This window comes from Triturus cristatus, chromosome 11, assembly GCF_964204655.1.
Source record: "Triturus cristatus chromosome 11, aTriCri1.1, whole genome shotgun sequence".
NCBI classification, from domain to species: Eukaryota; Metazoa; Chordata; class Amphibia; order Caudata; family Salamandridae; genus Triturus; species Triturus cristatus.
Genome location: NC_140594.1, coordinates 1,159,295,144 through 1,159,318,593, shown reverse-complemented (window position 1 = coordinate 1,159,318,593; position 23,450 = coordinate 1,159,295,144). Strand labels below are relative to the sequence as shown.

The 23,450-nt window shown below is 44.4% G+C and overlaps 1 protein-coding gene across 2 annotated transcripts in view; it reads right to left on the bottom strand.

Annotated features, from left to right (window-relative positions):
- The window catches only part of LOC146788634 (putative cation-transporting ATPase 13A4), a 330,096-nt gene that overhangs the window by 85,702 nt on the left and 220,944 nt on the right, over positions 1 to 23,450 (bottom strand). For both annotated transcript variants that reach the window (XM_085635820.1, XM_085635821.1), the window contains exon 21: positions 18,871 to 18,950. In XM_085635820.1, coding sequence (XP_085491946.1) covers positions 18,871 to 18,950 — 80 coding nt within the window. The remainder of the gene's footprint in view (positions 1 to 18,870; positions 18,951 to 23,450) is intronic.

Here is a 23,450-nt window from a genome sequence, read left to right as displayed (position 1 = left end):
AAGCATGGTCTGTGGTGCGCTACGGAGGCAAAGGGTACACTCTCTACTTGCCTAACATATATTGGGGGCGTTGTGGTGGAAGCTAGTGGGGCCGCGGGGCCTGGACAGATACGCTATGGTCAACAATGTCTCCGCTGAATTTCCTTACATGGAACATTCGTGGACTCAACGATTATAGAAAGACCAGGTTGGTCCACACGTTTTTGATTAGACACAATGTTGAGGTCTGCTTTTTACAGGAGATGTACCTGAACTGCCCCCTTCCACCAGACTCAAACACAAGCGCTAGGGTCACATATATTCTGCAATATATTCTAATTACTCAAAGGGGGGTGGCAATCATGGTGCGACAGGGCACTGACTGGAAGCTCTGTGAGTCAATCCTGGATCCCGAGGGGAGGTATGTGTTGTTGTTGGGGTCCTTTTGAGGCGTTTTGGTAACATTGGCTGTGATTTACGGCCCAAACATCGACAGGTCATAGTTTTTTCAAACAGTATGGGCAAAGATTAGATCCATGGGATGTGACACAGTGATCTTGGGAGGGGGGGTTTCAAAGCCGTGCTAGACGACTTTGTGGACAGGAAGGGATCTTCCCAAACCCTTCACCCCAATTCTAGTGCTGCTCTCAATGCCATCATATTAGATGGAAACTTGATTGACATTTGGAGACATCATCACTAAAACAAACTAGAGGGTACGTGTATCTCGGAACATCACAGGGCTTGGTCCAGGTTGGACTTTTGGTTACTGTCCAGGGATGCAGCCTCGTGGGCACAAGAGGTCCGCCACCTCCCCAGGACGCTGTCGAACCATGCCCCTTGCCTTGTACGCCTTTCGCTTCTTAACACACCGAATACAATGTTTACCTGGAGATTGTCCCCTAATGCCCTCTTGGATGAGGTTTTTAGACAGGAAATAAGGGGTGATATCTCTGAGTATTTTGACCTAAGTACTGGATCGGTCACGTCACAGTCAAAGTGGTCATCATGAGCAAGTGCATTGCACGTAAGGCTGGGGGGTTACGGCCGATTAGGTCCACGTTAGCTATACTGGAGGCCCGCATCAGGGAGCTAGAGACACAATTCTACACTAAGAGGGACCCAGGCTTGCTAGCTCATTTAAAGATGGAGCTGCTGGAATTTGAAGAAGAGGCTGTCAAGACTTTGGCCACCACTACAACCTTAGCGATATGCAACTCATGGGCAAAACAAATTAAGTATCCGTGTAGAACACGGAGGTGTTTGGCACCCAAAATCCTGTTGAAAAGATGCAAACCTATGATAAGAAACTCAGGTGAGGAAAATGGCCGCGCAGATGGGCACCGATCTAAAGCAGGTCGGCGGTCTAGTGTTTCCCATCACGCGACAGTTGGGACGCTCAAGGGCGCGTTCCACAAGGGAACTGCGCACTTCAACTGTAGTCTTCTGGGATTGTGTAGCGTCTCCGTGAGGCGCAGAACTGTTAATGTGTTTACCTCAGAAAAACAATTATACCTCAATTTTTGATTCATTTACGCATGCGCAACGTGGGATTCAACTTCTCTGACAAGAAAATACCGAAGAAAGAGAAACTTGTGCAGCGCATTTAGACTTCATGTTCCAGTTAGCGGTATTGTTTCAAACTTCCTAGAATACCTAAGGTAATCTCTTTTTGAAGCGCTTCATGTTCCAGATAACAATGTGGTGAATTCCCATCCTCACTGAGTACCAGCGTTAATGAAGATATGATGTAAAACTTTCTTGCCAGAAGCATATGGGTCAGAGACTTAAAGCATACTCAAGTTTTCAAGTTTATTTCAAGCATCTGAAGAACCTAGTGGGTTTTATCATTCATTCCCAGAATAAAGTCACAGACAGTTGGATTAATAAGCTACTACTTGTAGCGAAGGTAATTTAGGAGGGCGCTAACTAAAATAGCACATATCCAGAGTGACTTAGTTTAGGATTGTATTTAACAGAGCTGTTGTTTTCTTTTTCCCCCGAATGTAGATGCAGAATTAACCCATAAAAAATAAACACCAAAGAGAGAAGCTACAGCCTGGGGTTGACAGGGTAAATTTTAGTGTTGTTAGTGATACATCGAGCATAGGGAAGGTGTAGGCAGCATTTACATGTGTGTCTTTAAAATCCAGGTGCTGTCGAAGATCCACCCTGACGACCGTGTGAAGAACCAGCCACGTCCTGGGCTGTCTCTCTTGTTTTCTTATCCACTTCCCCTTTCCCCCCTGCTTTAGTCACTACCTCAAGTTGTTCTCAGGTGGCGCCTGAGGTGGCGGGGCGTTCGGACCATCATCGGCTCCTGTGGATCCTTGGTACTCTGACAGATTGAAGTGCCGTTAATCCACCTGAGTCGATATGGCAGAGGGTTTTGATTTGAAGGCCTTGGCTGGAGTGCTTGAAGGTTTACAAAACCAATTGACTCAATCAGCTGATGAAAATCGGAGTCTTAGGGATGAGATTAGAAGGTCACAACAGGAGACACATCAAATTAAATTGAAAATGGAAGAGTTCCTTGCTGGAACCACTCCATTACCAGGGTTAGAGACCACCCGTGGGTCGGCGGCAGAGGTAGCTACACAAGTTATCCATTCGGTTGCCCCAATAGTACTTTTAGCTAACCCTGAAAGATTCAATGGGGATCCACACAAAGCACAGATATTCCTGACTCAGTGTTCCTTACACTTTTTGTGTAGATCGGTAGTTTTTAAGGAAGAGCAGGCAAAGGTCGCATTCGTGCTGTCCTACTTGAGTGGTGATGCTGCCGCCTGGTCAATGCCTTTGATCTCTCGTAATGACCCAGCCCTGTACAACTACGAGCTTTTTAAGAAGGAGTTTTTGAGAATTTTCGACCGGAGAACCGCCAACCAAGCTACAGACAACGAACTGCTAGATCTGAAGCAAGGGAGTCGTGACTTGGTAGCGTATATCGCACAATTTAACAAACTGATTTTGGAGACCAACTGGCCAGAGGATAAACGTTCAGCCTTATTCTATCGAGGTCTAAAGGGTGAATTAAAGGACGCCCTAGCCCAAATACCTAAGAGACCTCAAGAAATTTTGGAGTTGATTGATCTAGTCCTTCAAATCGATCATCGACTATATGAAAGACGTTCGGAAAAGAAGAAGGAGTTCCGGTCTTTTGTTCCCCGTTTGGATCGCATCAAGACAGACAGTTACAAACTGATACAGTTAGTGGAGAAGAACCTATGCAGATAGGGTCTACTAGAGGGCCTCTTACCAAGGAAGAGCGAGAAAAAAGACGAACAAAAAATCTGTGCATGTATTGTGGAGATTCTGGACATTTTGTGAAAGACTGCCTCAAAAAACCCAAGACCAACTGGGGGTTAAAAGACAGATCCCATCAGTAGAGGGAGTTGCCCTGGTGGGAAATAAAGATCAGTCGACTCCTGAACACCAACAATTAGTCAATACACTACAATCGTCAGCTCCGCATTTGATAGTGTCATTTACAATTAAGTTCGGACACAAAGAAGTTTCTGGGGTGTCAGTCATGATCGATTCTGGAGCCACGGGGAATTTTTGTGACCTGAGTTATGCTAAAGAAATAGGAGTAAGAGCAATCAAAAAGAAGAATTTTGAAGTGGTCAAGGCAGTAGATGGTTCAAACCTCACTTCAGGCCCTATTACAGATGAAACAGAAACGTTGGAGTTAGTTGGGTTGCAGAGTCATCGAGAATATATTAGATTCAATCTCATAGATGCTCCACAATTTCAACTGATACTTGGATTACCATGTTAACAGAGCACAACCCCACTATAGACTGGGAAAGAAGAACTGTTAAAATGAACTCTGAGCATTGTATCAAGAATTGTTCACAGGAACTAAAGCCAGGTCTGAAGGAACTCCCGCTACGGAATTGGCTCAACTCGCCAATTGCGTATGTGCTTTAAAAACTCAAGAAATCCCGGCAGAAAATCAAGATTTGGCAAGTGTATTCGACAAAAGAAATGCAGAGAAGCTTCCGCCACATCGGGAATACGACTGCAAGATTGAGTTAGAACCAGGAGCCACTTTGCCGTGTAGTCGTATCTACGCTCTGACTGAAGCAGAAAATGTCTATCTCAAGGAGTATATAGATGAATATCTGAAGATTGGTTTTATCCGACCTTCCCAATCGCCAGTGTCATCGCCGCTGTTTTTTCGACCCAAAAAGGAAGGAACTCTTCGCACCTGTATAGATTATAGAGCGTTAAATCAGGTAACTGTGAAGAACCGATACCCGTTACCTCTTATATCACCTCTTCTGGATCAGGTCAAAAGTGCTAAAGTTTTTACTAAACTTGATTTACGTGGCGCTTATCATTTGGTGGGAGTGGCTGAAGGTGATGAGTGGAAAACAGCCTTCAGGACTAAATATGGCCTTTTCGAGTATCAGGTGATGCCATATGGGCTAAGCAATGCCCCTGCGGCTTTTCAACATCTTGTAAACGATGTTCTTCGAGAATTTCTGGATCGGGTAGCAGTGGTTTATATCGATGACATTCTGATTTTCTCGAACAACATGGAAGACCATGTAAAACATGTTAGAGCAATCTTGCAAAGGCTATTAGAAAATCATCTATTCGTCAAGTTGGAAAAGTGCTCCTTTCATGTTGAGCATGTGGAGTTCCTCGGTTTCATAATATCAGCTGAAGGAGTTGCTATGGATCCCGCAAAGGTACAAGTCATTCAAGATTGGTCTTCACCAAAAAATGTGAAGGAAATACAAAGCTTCCTTGGCTTTGCCAATTTTTATCGAAGATTTATTCCAGATTTTTTTGCCAAGGTATCCCCTATTACTCATCTTCTGAAGAAAGGGAAGAAATTCGAGTGGTCCAATGAGGCTGAAGAAGCGTTTCAATTCCTTAAAAACACCTTCATTACAGCCCCAATCTTGATGCACCCAGACCCGGAACAGGCCTTCTTTGTAGAAACAGATGCGTCAGACTTCGCTACAGGAGGAATCTTGTCAGAAAGGAACAAACTAACGGGACAACTTCATCCAGTGGCATTTAGATCAAGAAAACTGACAGAACCTGAAATCAACTATTCAATAGCAGACAAAGAACTGTTGGCCGTAAAAGAAGCCTTCCAGGATTGGCGACACTATTTATTGGGAGCCAAGCATTGCGTGACTGTTTACACAGACCACCGTAATTTACAGTTTTTAAAGTCAGCTAAAACACTTACGCCACGGCAATTAAGATGGTCTTTGTACTTTTCAGATTTTAATTTCGTGATCACCTATAAGCCTGGAATAAAAAATGGAAAAGCAGATGCCTTGTCCAGAATGAATGCACCAGAAGAATTGAGAGTCTCTAAGATGGAACCTATCATTCCTTTGAATAAAATTGTAGGAACAGTCCATCTAGAAGAATTTACCCAGGAAATCCGTGAAAGCAGTCCAGACAGTGTTTGGAAAGATTGGGTTGGAGAGGACAGCAAGAAAACAATAACAGGAGGTCTTCCGTATTATAATGGGAAATTGTATCTTCCCACTGAAGACTTGCAGACCAAGGCTCTGAAGGGATGTCATGATGATCGGTTGGCGGGCCACAAAGGCGTTAAGAAAACTCTGGAGTTGTGTGAGAGAAGTTTTTGGTGGCCTGGCATGGCAGCTCAAGTGGGACAGTACGTTACAACTTGTGAGACTTGTATCAAAGGGAAGCCCAGTAGACAGGCTCCACAGGGGTTAATGCAACCCCTGCCTAATGCACCTTACCCTTGGCACATTGTGTCTTTAGACCTGATAGTAGATTTACCAGCTAGTCAGGGTTATACAGTCATATTGGTGTTAGTGGATTCATTTTCCAAAATGGGCCATTTCATTCCGTTAAAGAAAATACCTACAGCCCCACAACTAGTTCAGACATTTAATCAACACATAGTTCGGGCACATGGAATTCCACAAATAATCATTTCAGATAGAGGAACTCAATTCATTTCAAAATTCTGGAAAACCTTTATGCACAGTTTAGGGATTGACACACGTTATTCCACCAGTTATCATCCTGAAACCGATGGGCAGACTGAGAGAGTCAATCAGGAGTTGGAACAATACCTGCGACTTTATTTGTTGGAGCAGGATGGGAACTGGTCGGATCTCTTGTGGACTGCTGAGTTCGCTTACAATAATGCAGTGCATAGCTCGACAGGGTATTCACCGTTCTATCTGAACTCAGGTAGACATCCAGATTTAATGGTGGGAAAACTCGATGAGACAGTGCCAGCGGTCACGGTGATGGTGAAGGAGTTGAAGAACTCATATAAAAGGGCACAAGCAAATTTACTCAAGGCGAAAGAGTCCTACAAAAGACAGGCTGACAAGAAGAGACGGGTGGGCACCCAGTTTGTGGTAGGAGATCAAGTCTGGTTGTCCACTAAACATTTGAGACTAAAAGGGAACAGGAAGTTTCAGCCGAGATTCCTCGGTCCTTTCAAGGTCCAAAAGATTATTAATCCAGTAGTGGTGAGGTTACAATTGCCTAAACAGTTAAAGATCCATCCAGCCTTTCATATATCATTACTAAAAAAAAATCCTCCCAAAGTAAGATTGAAACCAAATCCAACCGCAGTCAGAGTTGAGTCAGGAGATGAATTTGAAGTGAGCAGAATCTTAGACTCAAAAATCTCCAGAAATAAATTGTATTACTTGGTTGATTGGAAAGGGTTTGGACCTGAGGAGAGATCGTGGGAGCCTGATTCTAATGTGCATGCGCCCAAGTTAATCAGGAATTTCCATAAAATCAATCCCACTAAACCAAAATTGGGGAAGCCCCTTTTGGAGGGAGGTACTGTCAAGACTTTGGCCACCACTACAACCTTAGCGATATGCAACTCATGGGCAAAACAAATTAAGTATCCGTGTAGAACACGGAGGTGTTTGGCACCCAAAATCCTGTTGAAAAGATGCATAACTATGATAAGAAACTCAGGTGAGGAAAATGGCCGCGCAGATGGGCACCGATCTAAAGCAGGTCGGCGGTCTAGTGTTTCCCTTCACGCGACAGTTGGGACACTCAAGGTGCGCGTTCCACAAGGGAACTGCGCACTTCAACTGTAGTCTTCTGGGATTGTGTAGCGTCTCCGTGAGGCGCAGAACTGTTAATGTGTTTACCTCAGAAAAACAATTATACCTCAATTTTTGATTCATTTACGCATGCGCAACGTGGGATTCAACTTCTCTGACAAGAAAATACCGAAGAAAGAGAAACTTGTGCAGCGCAATTAGACTTCATGTTCCAGTTAGCGGTATTGTTCCAAACTTCCTAGAATACCTAAGGTAATCTCTTTTTGTAGCGCTTCACGTTCCAGATAACAATGTGGTGAATTCCCATCCTCACTGAGTACCAGCGTTAATGAAGATATGATGTAAAACTTTCTTGCCAGAAGCATATGGGTCAGAGACTTAAAGCATACTCAAGTTTTCAAGTTTATTTCAAGCATCTGAAGAACCTAGTGGGTTTTATCATTCATTCCCAGAATAAAGTCACAGACAGTTGGATTAATAAGCTACTACTTGTAGCGAAGGTAATTTAGGAGGGGGCTAACTAAAATAGCACATATCCAGAGTGACTTAGTTTAGGATTGTATTTACCAGAGCTGTTGTTTTCTTTTTCCCCCGAATGTAGATGCAGAATTAACCCATAAAAAATAAACACCAAAGAGAGAAGCTACAGCCTGGGGTTGACAGGGTAAATTTTAGTGTTGTTAGTGATACATCGAGCATAGGGAAGGTGTAGGCAGCATTTACATGTGTGTCTTTAAAATCCAGGTGCTGTCGAAGATCCACCCTGACGACCGTGTGAAGAACCAGCCACGTCCTGGGCTGTCTCTCTTGTTTTCTTATCCACTTCCCCTTTCCCCCCTGCTTTAGTCACTACCTCGAGTTGTTCTCAGGTGGCGCCTGAGGTGGCGGGGCGTTGGGACCATCATCGGCTCCTGTGGATCCTTGGTACTCTGACAGATTGAAGTGCCGTTAATCCACCTGAGTCGATATGGCAGAGGGTTTTGATTTGAAGGCCTTGGCTGGAGTGCTTGAAGGTTTACAAAACCAATTGACTCAATCAGCTGATGAAAATCGGAGTCTTAGGGATGAGATTAGAAGGTCACAACAGGAGACACATCAAATTAAATTGAAAATGGAAGAGTTCCTTGCTGGAACCACTCCATTACCAGGGTTAGAGACCACCCGTGGGTCGGCGGCAGAGGTAGCTACACAAGTTATCCATTCGGTTGCCCCAATAGTACTTTTAGCTAACCCTGAAAGATTCAATGGGGATCCACACAAAGCACAGATATTCCTGACTCAGTGTTCCTTACACTTTTTGTGTAGATCGGTAGTTTTTAAGGAAGAGCAGGCAAAGGTCGCATTCGTGCTGTCCTACTTGAGTGGTGATGCTGCCGCCTGGTCAATGCCTTTGATCTCTCGTAATGACCCAGCCCTGTACAACTACGAGCTTTTTAAGAAGGAGTTTTTGAGAATTTTCGACCGGAGAACCGCCAACCAAGCTACAGACAACGAACTGCTAGATCTGAAGCAAGGGAGTCGTGACTTGGTAGCGTATATCGCACAATTTAACAAACTGATTTTGGAGACCAACTGGCCAGAGGATAAACGTTCAGCCTTATTCTATCGAGGTCTAAAGGGTGAATTAAAGGACGCCCTAGCCCAAATACCTAAGAGACCTCAAGAAATTTTGGAGTTGATTGATCTAGTCCTTCAAATCGATCATCGACTATATGAAAGACGTTCGGAAAAGAAGAAGGAGTTCCGGTCTTTTGTTCCCGATTGGATCGCATCAAGACAGACAGTTACAAAACTGATACAGTTAGTGGAGAAGAACCTATGCAGATAGGGTCTACTAGAGGGCTTCTAACCAAGGAAGAGCGAGAAAAAAGACGAACAAAAAATCTGTGCATGTATTGTGGAGATTCTGGACATTTTGTGAAAGACTGCCTCAAAAAACCCAAGACCAACTGGGGGTTAAAAGACAGATCCCATCAGTAGAGGGAGTTGCCCTGGTGGGAAATAAAGATCAGTCGACTCCTGAACACCAACAATTAGTCAATACACTACAATCGTCAGCTCCGCATTTGATAGTGTCATTTACAATTAAGTTCGGACACAAAGAAGTTTCTGGGGTGTCAGTCATGATCGATTCTGGAGCCACGGGGAATTTTTGTGACCTGAGTTATGCTAAAGAAATAGGAGTAAGAGCAATCAAAAAGAAGAATTTTGAAGTGGTCAAGGCAGTAGATGGTTTAAACCTCACTTCAGGCCCTATTACAGATGAAACAGAAACGTTAGAGTTAGTTGGGTTGCAGAGTCATCGAGAATATATTAGATTCAATCTCATAGATGCTCCACAATTTCAACTGATACTTGGATTACCATGGTTAACAGAGCACAACCCCACCATAGACTGGGAAAGAAGAACTGTTAAAATGAACTCTGAGCATTGTATCAAGAATTGTTTCACAGGAACTAAAGCCAGGTCTGAAGGAACTCCCGCTACGGAATTGGCTCAACTCGCCAATTGCGTATGTGCTTTAAAAACTCAAGAAATCCCGGCAGAATATCAAGATTTGGCAAGTGTATTCGACATAAGAAATGCAGAGAAGCTTCCGCCACATCGGGAATACGACTGCAAGATTGAGTTAGAACCAGGAGCCACTTTGCCGTATAGTCGTATCTACGCTCTGACTGAAGCAGAAAATGTCTATCTCAAGGAGTATATAGATGAATATCTGAAGATTGGTTTTATCCGACCTTCCCAATCGCCAGTGTCATCGCCGCTGTTTTTTCGACCCAAAAAGGATGGAACTCTTCGCGCCTGTATAGATTATAGAGCGTTAAATCAGGTAACTGTGAAGAACCGATACCCGTTACCTCTTATATCACCTCTTCTGGATCAGGTCAAAAGAGCTAAAGTTTTTACTAAACTTGATTTACGTGGCGCTTATCATTTGGTGAGAGTGGCTGAAGGTGATGAGTGGAAAACAGCCTTCAGGACTAAATATGGCCTTTTCGAGTATCAGGTGATGCCATATGGGCTAAGCAATGCCCCTGCGGCTTTTCAACATCTTGTAAACGATGTTCTTCGAGAATTTCTGGATCGGGTAGCAGTGGTTTATATCGATGACATTCTGATTTTCTCGAACAACATGGAAGACCATGTAAAACATGTTAGAGCAATCTTGCAAAGGCTATTAGAAAATCATCTATTCGTCAAGTTGGAAAAGTGCTCCTTTCATGTTGAGCATGTGGAGTTCCTCGGTTTCATAATATCAGCTGAAGGAGTTGCTATGGATCCCGCAAAGGTACAAGTCATTCAAGATTGGTCTTCACCAAAAAATGTGAAGGAAATACAAAGCTTCCTTGGCTTTGCCAATTTTTATCGAAGATTTATTCCAGATTTTTTTGCCAAGGTATCCCCTATTACTCATCTTCTGAAGAAAGGGAAGAAATTCGAGTGGTCCAATGAGGCTGAAGAAGCGTTTCAATTCCTTAAAAACACCTTCATTACAGCCCCAATCTTGATGCACCCAGACCCGGAACAGGCCTTCTTTGTAGAAACAGATGCGTCAGACTTCGCTACAGGAGGAATCTTGTCACAAAGGAACAAACTAACGGGACAACTTCATCCAGTGGCATTTAGATCAAGAAAACTGACAGAACCTGAAATCAACTATTCAATAGCAGACAAAGAACTGTTGGCCGTAAAAGAAGCCTTCCAGGATTGGCGACACTATTTATTGGGAGCCAAGCATTGCGTGACTGTTTACACAGACCACCGTAATTTACAGTTTTTAAAGTCAGCTAAAACACTTACGCCACGGCAATTAAGATGGTCTTTGTACTTTTCAGATTTTAATTTCGTGATCACCTATAAGCCTGGAATAAAAAATGGAAAAGCAGATGCCTTGTCCAGAATGAATGCACCAGAAGAATTGAGAGTCTCTAAGATGGAACCTATCATTCCTTTGAATAAAATTGTAGGAACAGTCCATCTAGAAGAATTTACCCAGGAAATCCGTGAAAGCAGTCCAGACAGTGTTTGGAAAGATTGGGTTGGAGAGGACAGCAAGAAAACAATAACAGGAGGTCTTCCGTATTATAATGGGAAATTGTATCTTCCCACTGAAGACTTGCAGACCAAGGCTCTGAAGGGATGTCATGATGATCGGTTGGCGGGCCACAAAGGCGTTAAGAAAACTCTGGAGTTGTGTGAGAGAAGTTTTTGGTGGCCTGGCATGGCAGCTCAAGTGGGACAGTACGTTTCAACTTGTGAGACTTGTATCAAAGGGAAGCCCAGTAGACAGGCTCCACAGGGGTTATTGCAACCCCTGCCTAATGCACCTTACCCTTGGCACACTGTGTCTTTAGACCTGATAGTAGATTTACCAGCTAGTCAGGGTTATACAGTCATATTGGTGTTAGTGGATTCATTTTCCAAAATGGGCCATTTCATTCCGTTAAAGAAAATACCTACAGCCCCACAACTAGTTCAGACATTTAATCAACACATAGTTCGGGCACATGGAATTCCACAAATAATCATTTCAGATAGAGGAACTCAATTCATTTCAAAATTCTGGAAAACCTTTATGCACAGTTTAGGGATTGACACACGTTATTCCACCAGTTATCATCCTGAAACCGATGGGCAGACTGAGAGAGTCAATCAGGAGTTGGAACAATACCTGCGACTTTATTTGTTGGAGCAGGATGGGAACTGGTCGGATCTCTTGTGGACTGCTGAGTTCGCTTACAATAATGCAGTGCATAGCTCGACAGGGTATTCACCGTTCTATCTGAACTCAGGTAGACATCCAGATTTAATGGTGGGAAAACTCGATGAGACAGTGCCAGCGGTCACGGTGATGGTGAAGGAGTTGAAGAACTCATATAAAAGGGCACAAGCAAATTTACTCAAGGCGAAAGAGTCCTACAAAAGACAGGCTGACAAGAAGAGACGGGTGGGCACCCAGTTTGTGGTAGGAGATCAAGTCTGGTTGTCCACTAAACATTTGAGACTAAAAGGGAACAGGAAGTTTCAGCCGAGATTCCTCGGTCCTTTCAAGGTCCAAAAGATTATTAATCCAGTAGTGGTGAGGTTACAATTGCCTAAACAGTTAAAGATCCATCCAGCCTTTCATATATCATTACTAAAAAAAAATCCTCCCAAAGTAAGATTGAAACCAAATCCAACCGCAGTCAGAGTTGAGTCAGGAGATGAATTTGAAGTGAGCAGAATCTTAGACTCAAAAATCTCCAGAAATAAATTGTATTACTTGGTTGATTGGAAAGGGTTTGGACCTGAGGAGAGATCGTGGGAGCCTGATTCTAATGTGCATGCGCCCAAGTTAATCAGGAATTTCCATAAAATCAATCCCACTAAACCAAAATTGGGGAAGCCCCTTTTGGAGGGAGGTACTGTCAAGACTTTGGCCACCACTACAACCTTAGCGATATGCAACTCATGGGCAAAACAAATTAAGTATCCGTGTAGAACACGGAGGTGTTTGGCACCCAAAATCCTGTTGAAAAGATGCATAACTATGATAAGAAACTCAGGTGAGGAAAATGGCCGCGCAGATGGGCACCGATCTAAAGCAGGTCGGCGGTCTAGTGTTTCCCTTCACGCGACAGTTGGGACACTCAAGGTGCGCGTTCCACAAGGGAACTGCGCACTTCAACTGTAGTCTTCTGGGATTGTGTAGCGTCTCCGTGAGGCGCAGAACTGTTAATGTGTTTACCTGAGAATAAACAATTATACCTCAATTTTTGATTCATTTACGCATGCGCAACGTGGGATTCAACTTCTCTGACAAGAAAATACCGAAGAAAGAGATACTTGTGCAGCGCAATTAGACTTCATGTTCCAGTTAGCGGTATTGTTCCAAACTTCCTAGAATACCTAAGGTAATCTCTTTTTGTAGCGCTTCATGTTCCAGATAACAATGTGGTGAATTCCCATCCTCACTGAGTACCAGCGTTAATGAAGATATGATGTAAAACTTTCTTGCCAGAAGCATATGGGTCAGAGACTTAAAGCATACTCAAGTTTTCAAGTTTATTTCAAGCATCTGAAGAACCTAGTGGGTTTTATCATTCATTCCCAGAATAAAGTCACAGACAGTTGGATTAATAAGCTACTACTTGTAGCGAAGGTAATTTAGGAGGGGGCTAACTAAAATAGCACATATCCAGAGTGACTTAGTTTAGGATTGTATTTACCAGAGCTGTTGTTTTCTTTTTCCCCCGAATGTAGATGCAGAATTAACCCATAAAAAATAAACACCAAAGAGAGAAGCTACAGCCTGGGGTTGACAGGGTAAATTTTAGTGTTGTTAGTGATACATCGAGCATAGGGAAGGTGTAGGCAGCATTTACATGTGTGTCTTTAAAATCCAGGTGCTGTCGAAGATCCACCCTGACGACCGTGTGAAGAACCAGCAACTTCCTGGGCTGTCTCTCTTGTTTTCTTATCCACTTCCCCTTTCCCCCCTGCTTTAGTCACTACCTCGAGTTGTTCTCAGGTGGCGCCTGAGGTGGCGGGGCGTTGGGACCATCATCGGCTCCTGTGGATCCTTGGTACTCTGACAGAGGCTCAACGCGACGTCAAGTTTTTGGGCAAATACACACAGGCTCGACGTTATGGAGAAGGGGATAGGCGAGGTAAAATGCTCGCCAGCATGGTTCGCGTACTGCCACATTTGTAATTGAGGGTAAAGGGGAACACCAGACTCTAATCAGAGAATCCCCAAAAATTCTAGACAGACTTACGCAGTTTTATACTGACTTAAACACTTCCACTCACTCCAAGATACCAGATTTCCTGGAATCCCTGGAGCTCCTCTGCAGTGTAGGGGGCATTGAGAGTATTTGGATGCCCCTTTCAGTGTTGAGAATGTGACTCAAGTAATACGTGGGCTTCCATGAGATAAAGCACCTGGGTCAGACGGTCTCACTACTGCATTTCATAAAACCTATGCGACTGAGCTGTCCCCGCACCTTATCGCGGTATTTGAAGAGACACAAACATCTGGTGTCCTTCCACCCTTGATGCATGAAGAAATTATTATAACTTTGCTCAAGCCCGAGAAACCTAGTGATGAGGTGGACTCATATAGACCACTCTCACTGATACATGTGGACGTCAAAATGTTGGCGAAACTACTTGCACAGAGACTGCAACCCCTGCTCCCACTGATCGCACGGCCTGATCAGTCAGTATTCATTCCTGGATGTTCAATGGCACTTAACCTTCACACATTTTTCACTGTGGTACACTACTTACACCCTGACACACAGGCAGTAGCTGTATTTCTGGACATTACCAAAGCGTTCGATTCCTTAGAGTTGACCTATCTGTGTACCGTCCTGGCGAGAATGGGCTTCAGCGCCATCTGCCTGAATCAGGTTAAATGGAATGTTGTCGATCCCTTTCCAATCACACGTGGGAAAAGTCAGGGTTGCCCCCTGTCTCCTCTTCTCTTCGCTATAGCGATGGAGCAATTAGCGGCACGGATCAGGCAGCACCATGCTGAGAGAGGGTTGGGCTTCAGCACGAGGGGTCCTCTAATCTCACTCTATGCGGATGACATCATGCTGTACATAACCGGCACAGTCTCTCACCGCACCCTAACACGCAGACTCCACGATGCAGGGATCCGAGACAAAGCCCTATACTGGATCCACTCTTTCCTCTTTCCTCTCCGTCAGAAAGCAGCGGGTCGGACTCCCTCCTTTCCTCTAGGACCCTACACCAACCACCTGCGGAGTCCCCCAGGGGTCCTCCCTCAGCCCCTCGCTCTTCAACGTCTACATGGCTCCGCTCGCCCCCATCGTCAGAACCCACGGACTCAACATTGTTTCATATGCAGACGACACCCAACTCATCCTCTCCCTATTCAACGAACCCAACACAGCCAAACACAACTTTCAAGAAGGCATGGAAGCTGTCGCCAAATGGATGAAAAGCAGCTGCCTACAGCTCAACACCGAATAAACAGAAGTACTCATCATGGGATCACACCCCGACGCCTGGAACGACAGTTGTTGGCCCCCCGCTCTCAGAAGCCCACCCACCCCCATGGACCACGCACGTAACCTTGGAATCATCCTGGACTCCGAGCTCAAAAATGGACCGCCAGATCAACTCCGTCGCATCCTCCTGCTTCCACACCCTCTGCCTCCTATGCAAGACCTTCAAATGGATCCCCCTTGAGCACAGAAAGACCGTCACTCACTCCCTCATCACCAGCAGACTCGACTATGGCAATGCACTCTACGCCGGAATAAACAAAAACCTCACCCGCAAGCAACAAAACATACAGAACGCAGCTGCAAGGCTGGTCCTCAACCTGCCAAGACACTGCCATATCTCCCAGCACCTGCACACACTCCACTGGCTCCCCATCGAAGCTAGAGTCACCTTTAAGATGCTAACCCACGCTCACAAGGCCCTCCACGACACCGGACCAGCATACCTGAATAGCCGACTCAAATTCCACGCACCCCAAAGGATTCTACGATCAGCCCAGCTCTCCTACGACATGGTCCCCCGCACCAAAAAGACCAGATCAGGAGACCGCTCCTTCTCCTTCCTCGCGGCCAGAGCCTGGAACGACCTTCCGCTGCACCTCAGACAGACATCACTCCCCATATTCAAGAGAAACCTCAAAACGTGGCTCTTCAGCAGAACCCCTCCTTGATGGACTGGAACCTGCGAAGCCCCCTTCAGCGCCTTGAGACACTTACGGGTGAGTAGTCGCGCTTAACAAACACATTTGATTTAACGCTGCCATTAACACAGCGGGGACTAGGTGCGCCTGATTTTTCAGTTATATGCCTACCGTGCTCAAGCACAATTTCTTCATTGTTGGCTGCACCCAACCTCATTTCAGCCACACGTGTCAGTGGAAATGGATATTGCAGCACCAACTCCCCTCCATGTGGCAGTATACAAACAACATAGGCAGCCACGCGATGGCATAGACACAGTTGAGACTCTGAGGTGGGCATGGGGAACACTCAGAGACAGAGCCAAATTGGAGATACTTTATGCCCCGTCCGTCCCGCTGGTGCATAATCCTATGATCCCTGCCATGGCAGAGGGGGATAATAGAATTCTGGCTAGAAAGCTGGGTCTGAGCACCTTTACCGACCTATATCCCGCAGATAGATTCTTAGCGCCACATGGCTCAGTCGAGGTAAGGGCAAAAAAGTTCTCTGAGCTCTTCTTCTACTATAAACTCAGGGCATCTTGCAAGCAAATACACAAGACATTTCCCACCCCTCCACCGACACAATAGGCACTAGAAAATGTCATTTAAACAGCATCCCCACAGAAACTCATAACTAGACTTTGTAGTCAGATGCAGAACACTGCCCCCATTACCACACCTAAAGCGTTCCAGGCATGGAATGCAGAACTGCCCGCCCCACTGACAGAGGAACAGTGGTCCTACTATTGTGGTCAACTGACAGTTCTCTCCCCCAATTACAAATAACACCTGATCCACTTTAAATGCATCCACCACTTCTATAGAACACCGGTGCAACTACATAAAATGGGCATAAAGGCAGATGATAGATGCTAGAGATGCGTCATGCTCCGGCGGATTTTATGCATCTAGCGTGGAAATGCCCCCGGTGGTGTCATTCTGGACATCGATTTTTACGGCAATTCATAGGATAATTGGCACATCAGCGGAACCAGAGCCACACATGGGCCTATTGGGATACGTGAGGGACACCCCGGTGGAAACCCGTCAATTGCATGCTATGCTTCTGGTTTTCGCAAAGCGCAGAGTGGCCATACACGGGGTTAGAAGGGGGGTTCCCAAGAGTAAGGATTAGCTGCGAGATGTATTATTTTGCCACACAGAGCTCGCCACAGTTTGGGAGTTAATGCCGACCTCATCCAGACCAAGAGATATATGTGACCCATGACATGGGCGAACTCACAGGGCGAGAGGGAGGGGGTCGCTCCAGGAACTAACCTAACGTGTGATCTTGGTATTTTTTTGGGTATTACATTCTTTTGGAGATAGAGTATATGGTATGTATTAGAGATAAGCCCATCATTTGTGTAACATTGATCGCAGTTTCACAGTAGCCTGGTGGCCCCACATGTCATGATGTCCCAGATCCCAGCTTTTTGCCACAAAACCCAGATAAAGAAATGTTATTAGCGGTTTGGACCACGACATGCGATGTATTTTATTTGCTGTAAATTGTAATGTTCTGTGTCATACTGCTGAGTACATGTATACTCGTAATATTCAACTGACTGTGATGTTTCACTTTAAATGGTTGTTGAATAAAATGACAATTAAAAAATATACAAATATTAAAAATTATGTAATTGTTAGTCAATTATGTAAATTGTGTTATACTTATTTATTTTCGTTATATTTTAGGTATGGGTTGCAAGGTGTGTAGGAGTATAGGGTGAAAAGTTAATTAAGTAATAAATGCACATTTTGTTTATTGAAAATTAATTATTACATTGTTTATAAATTTTGTAAATTGGATAATTGTTGCATATTTTTGTTATTTATGTTAAGTAATAATGTTCACATTTAGAGTTTTATATTCATCTAAATTAATAGGGTTATTCAAGTATGTAATGTGTTTGAAGTAGTTTACCTACTGTTGCTTACACTGGAGTATAAATAGTAAATCTTACACGCCTAAATCCAACGTTTTCCATAGTGTTGCACAGACTGGAGTGAGAATAGTAAGTTTAAACCACTCCGACGTCCAACGCTTTCCCTACTGTTGCACAGACTGGAGTGGGAATAGTAAATTTAACCCCTCTGAAGTCCTATGATTTCTCTACTGTTGCATAAATTAGAGTGGCAATAGTATATCTGTTATTCCCAGGCTCCAATATATCCCTAATATTGATTATATATAACATTTTTAAATATGTCTTTATAATTTTAAAGTATTTGTTTATATTTGTATTTGTTTTAAAATGTGTATAATAATTTTTGTACATTTTTTTAGTTTTTTTTAGTTTTAGTATTTTATTTGTTTTGTGATTTATTTAATATTTTGGAATTGAATCGGCTCTGAAGACCAAAGTCAGAGTCCTAAAAAGAATCAATTTGTGGACTGGAAGCCAACGCAGTTTCCGAAGTCCCTGAGAAACGGAACTATTGCGTGGAGGTTTCAAATGAGTCTGACAGCAGCATTTTGTACCAATTGAAGTTTATGTTATAGTTGTTTAGAAATTCCAAGATATAAGCTATCGCAATATTCTAATTGTGAAGTGATAAATGCTAGGACTACAGTTTTCGTTGTTGTCAGAGGAAGGTATTCAAAGACTTTCGCTAATGATTTGATCAGGGAAAAGCAGGTACCAGACGGATATTACTTGAGAGAGTGAGCAATCGAATTTGACGCCAAGATTGTGAGGCACTTTACCGGGAGAGGGAGGAGACGGGAGATTGTCAGGCCGCTCCAACTGAGGAGAACATAAAAACATATAAAAGAATCTCCTTCTTGTTCCTATTACATTTCAGAGAATTAAGTGCCATCCAGCGGATGGCTTAGAGTTGATGTAGGTTTCCAAGAGAACTTATGGGGTTCTGTGAGAACCCCATAATAGGGGAATACTTGCTCCAAACGGAGGGACATCGCTTCAGGTACTAAAGTCAGATTCAGGCACTTCGCTTTTGTGAATGAATGTCCAGTAAGAATTCCTGCTCACACCCACTCCCCTGCTGAAATTAATCACAAAGTTTAGTTTTCATTGCTGCTGCCCCCCCCCCCCACCTTCTGATTCAGCAAACCCTCTTCTTGCTGTCTCTCATCGAACAATCACCTTTAGAAAGAAGAAAGAACTTACCCCATTTTCTGAAATTCCTCGATCAAGCTGGACTTCTGGGAGGGGGCCATGCGGGCAAACACGGTTCCATTCAGCAGCAGCTGCAAGGAGGGAAGGCAGGGAGTGAGACCTCTTTGAGGAATTTTCAAAGTCATATTCGGCAAAGAGAATCTATCACCACTAATTTAGATGCTGAATTTCGTTTTAAGAATTCCCTTTGGAAAAACAATGGCAGCCTATCAGTGTGCACCAATGTAACATCCTATGGCCTCATTTATCTTTTCATTTTCATTGTGCCATCCTTCATGGATGTGCCGCATTTACACTACGGTACACAATGTTGTAAGGATTGCACAGATACGTCAGGAATCCTGACATATCTGTTGATGCAGAAATGACGCGTTGCAGGAGCGTGTTCGTAAACTGACGCAACTCCAGCAATGTATCATAATCCATGGGCGAGTCCCAGGTAAAAAGCCCTGCGTCACCCCTTACGCCTGCTTCAAGCAGGCGTAAGGATTGTGACGGAATCAAGTCGTAGAAGTGGCGTAGTGAAATTTCACTTCGACAAGGATTTTTTACGTGGGAATGCCCAGCCTGCATACATCATACCTGACGCAGGTATAATATAGGGCTGGTCTTTACAAAGTGACGCATCTGCCTTGATGCGTTACTTTGTAAATAGGGCGCAGTGTGGCACATGGATTACGCCGCCGCAGCGTTACAAAAAAGTGACGGAGCGGCAGCGCAAGCCCTCATAAATTAGGGCACGGGTTTTCAAGATGTCCGAATGGCCCATAAGCAAGGCAACTAAATCATCATTCCATAATATGCATACCATATCACCCTCTGCTCATTCAGATATTCAGCACTTTGCATCTGTCACCAGTTTTTGATGTATACAACAAGATGGTATGTAAACGTATTAATCAATGCAGACATGAGAATGAGAGATGACAAATCCCAGGGAATGGTAATTCGCCAAGAGTGAACAAACAGTGGTGACAACTTACAGGAAGGACCTTACCCAGCAGAAAAAGAGAGGGGGCGGACACAAGGGGGAGCATAAAAAAGAGGGGACATCCATGCAGGCATTCAAAAAGGGAAGAAGGGCATTTCCCTGTCAGCTCGAGAGGGAGGGATCTCGGAGCATCCATACGTTCATGGCAATGAAGCTACAGAGTGTTCTCTGAACTTTCTGTGATGTTTCAGGATTCCCCAGGGAATTAGTCAGACCTTCATGTGTGCTTCGAAGATAAGGAACTCATGCCCACCATGGATGGAGGGATACATTGTCGAGTTATTTCCAGTCCAGTGATATGAAGTGTGATGGTTATTAGCAGATCCAGGAGATGTTGAGCTATGTCCAGTCCAGTGATATGAAGTGTGATGGTTATTAGCAGATCGAGGAGATGTTGAGCTATTTCCAGTCCAGTGATATGAAGTGTGATGGTTATTAGCAGATCCAGGAGATGTTGAGCTATTTCCAGTCCAGTGATATGAAGTGTGATGGTTATTAGCAGATCCAGGAGATGTTGAGCTATGTCCAGTCCAGTGATATGAAGTGTGATGGTTATTAGCAGATCCAGGAGATTTAGGAGCTTAACATGATCAGTCCAAGACCGCCACTGAGTAGGACAAGGCTGAGATCCAGTCATTATGCATCGACAAAGCATCCTTGTAGCACATTTTTGTTTTTAGAAGGAATATTAGATCACCTTTAAGCCTGCTAAAATTTACAGTGGGGTCTTTTTTGCATTTCACCCAGTGGTTGAGACCTTTGGTGTATGAGACACCACTTTCAAGGTGGCTCGGGGAGGAACCTTAGTTGAACATGGTGAATGATATGGTGAGCTGAGGATGCGCGTACAGAGTGTATATCAAATGTGTACAGCAAGTTGGTTGGTGCCGCATGGAAGAGAGAAGAAGGGGAGGAAGTAATAGCAAAAAAGACACACAACCATCACTAAAACCTCTCCTGTGAGGAGAGAGAAATCTCAAGAGACGAAGTATTGGCAAGTTACCAACTGAGTATGATAACAAAGGCAATAGAGTGAGTACTATGAAGCATGCAACAACCCTGGACTTATATGAGAAATGTGGAAGACAAACATGAAAGAAGCATAGTGAACGTTCAGGAGCACAACATAGAGATACAAAGAGCACCTGTGGGAAGGTGGAGAGAAGACCACAGTAACAATGCCGCTTGAAATGAGTCTAGGCGCGTAGGGCCCTTGGCAATATGAGCCAGATCCCATGCTGTACATCATGTCTTCAAGAGAAGGCAGCAGCCCTTCCAGGAGGGGTAGTTGTTTCATCCATCTGTGTTTCACATGAGTTTTCCAGAAACGTTTTGATCATTCAGCGAAGATCAATGTTTGCCTTTAAAGATCATTTTAAGTATAGATGGGCCAATGAAGGAGTGTTGAGTTGATTTTTCTATATGATTCTTCCTGAGAACAAAAAACCTATTCTCCCAGACACTGACCCAGATTCTGGAAACTGTCACAGAACACAGTGCAGCCCCCAAAGAGGCTGCAGAGCGTTGCGTGATAGGGAGAGCACCATATTCACAGAGATACGGCAAACCTTTGTGAATCTGTGCCCGTGTCTCTCAAGTCTTGTGAGATGGATATTTTGGCGCCATGACATCAATTTGGCCTTTCTCATGTGAGCAAGAATGACTTCTGAATGTTGGTGACACAGGTTTGAAGATTACTGGTCTCAGTGAAGTGGCGGTATTGGGCTTCAATGCAGAGATCCGATGAGCATGTTAAAAATCCTTGGCAAAGGAGATATTTAAAGTTGCTGGGATCACACTTTCCAGAAACCCAAACATCGACAGGGCAGTATCCTAAGCGCCCTCTGGAAGACCATAGATCCTGAGATTGCTCCTCTTATTGTGGTCTTCTTCATCCGTGATGTCACGTCTGACGGACGCTAAGAAAGATTCTGACTTCAGGAACTGTTTGCAGTGGACACCGCTGAGGTCACTTATCCTGCTCTCTGCATCTGTGGTTCTGCTGTTAAGGTCTTTCCTGATAACAGCAACTTCAACCTGCAATAAACTTGTATCTGACTCACTGCTTTGGCCAATGTTGTTCACAGGGTTAAACAGTGTTAATATCCTCCAGCGTGGTCAGGGCGTCGGTTTTGTCTTTGATTGGGGAGTCAGGCAGCAGACGTTCCTGTCTGGTCCTCTGTAGTTCCCTTTACTTTCTTTTTCTTTGTGGTCCTTGGAGTCTGCCATGTTGAATCTCCAAAGGGCTCAGACCAGAGTAGAACAGGCCAAACAGATAAGGGATGCTTGACAGCTGTGGATGCCACTAGTTCTGGGAAGAGGCCGAAGTCTTGAGAAGGTCCGAGTAAGGACATACGTAGGATCTCACAATGGCACCAATCCCACACTTACCCATCCCTAAATACAACCTATACCCACCCTACACCCTCAATCCAACATCACACCCCAGCCCCCAACCCAGCCTCTTCCCACAACCATTAACCCTCAAACCACAAGCTCCTCTTCCCCTATCGCACCCAAATCCCTCCCTCTCAACCCTATACCACAACCCAAGCCCAATCCTCAACCCTGAAATCACCGCTAAAAATACTCATCCCGACCCTCTCACAACCCATTACCAACAGACACAGCAACCCCATCTTCTCCATTCCGAACACCACCACCTGCCCCACCCTTCCCAAGTCCAGCGGGTTAGGCCTTTGGAGAAGAATAGTTGTTTGGAGACCTAATGTCCTGATGTTTAGTAATGTTTTATTCTGATTCGTTCCCGATTAGCCGCAGATGCGGTTTACAGATGTTGCATACGGTTACTCTGGTCAGGGAGAGGGACAGAATGTCTTTGCATAAATGTAATTGGAAGATGCAATTTGTCCACTAAACCGCTAGATGGCAGAGTCCACCTACAGATATATTTTATATCTCAAATATAACGAATAGAACAACTTCCTGGAAACCAAAGTTCGTCTTTCTGCCTGCGGGATCCGGAATGTCTGATCAGAAGGGGTTCGGGCCAGGACCAGCTTCAGCGCGGGTGGGCGATTTGTTTCGGCGCCCCCCCCCCCCCATCACCTTAAACTCCACAGATTCACTGCCACCTCTCAACAGTGCCCCTCACCTCTTCATAGCCCCACTCTCACATGCATTACATTTGCTTTATAGCGCTACTCATACCAGTATAGGGTGTCAGAACACTTTACAACACACACACATTTTATAGACAAAATAATTATGTCTGTAAATCAGTTTATAGGACGTGTTACATGATAGAATGGGGATTACAAGGTGTAGGAATCACATGTCAAGCATTCCAATAGGCAATATATTTTAAGAGAGTTTGGTCTGGAGAAGCATAGACTCCGCATTAAGGGTCATATCAGCAACAACCGGCGATAATTATCACTCAGCGCACTTAGCGCTAGGATAATTATCACCAGCTAGCGTGGATTTTTATCACTGAGATAGCGTGCTATTAGCAACGCTTATCTCAAAAGCGATAAAAATCCTCACGCTAACTGCCTAACGTGAGATTATCGCTGGAAACCCAGCGATAATCTCACGCAATGTGGCGTTAGTTTATTGA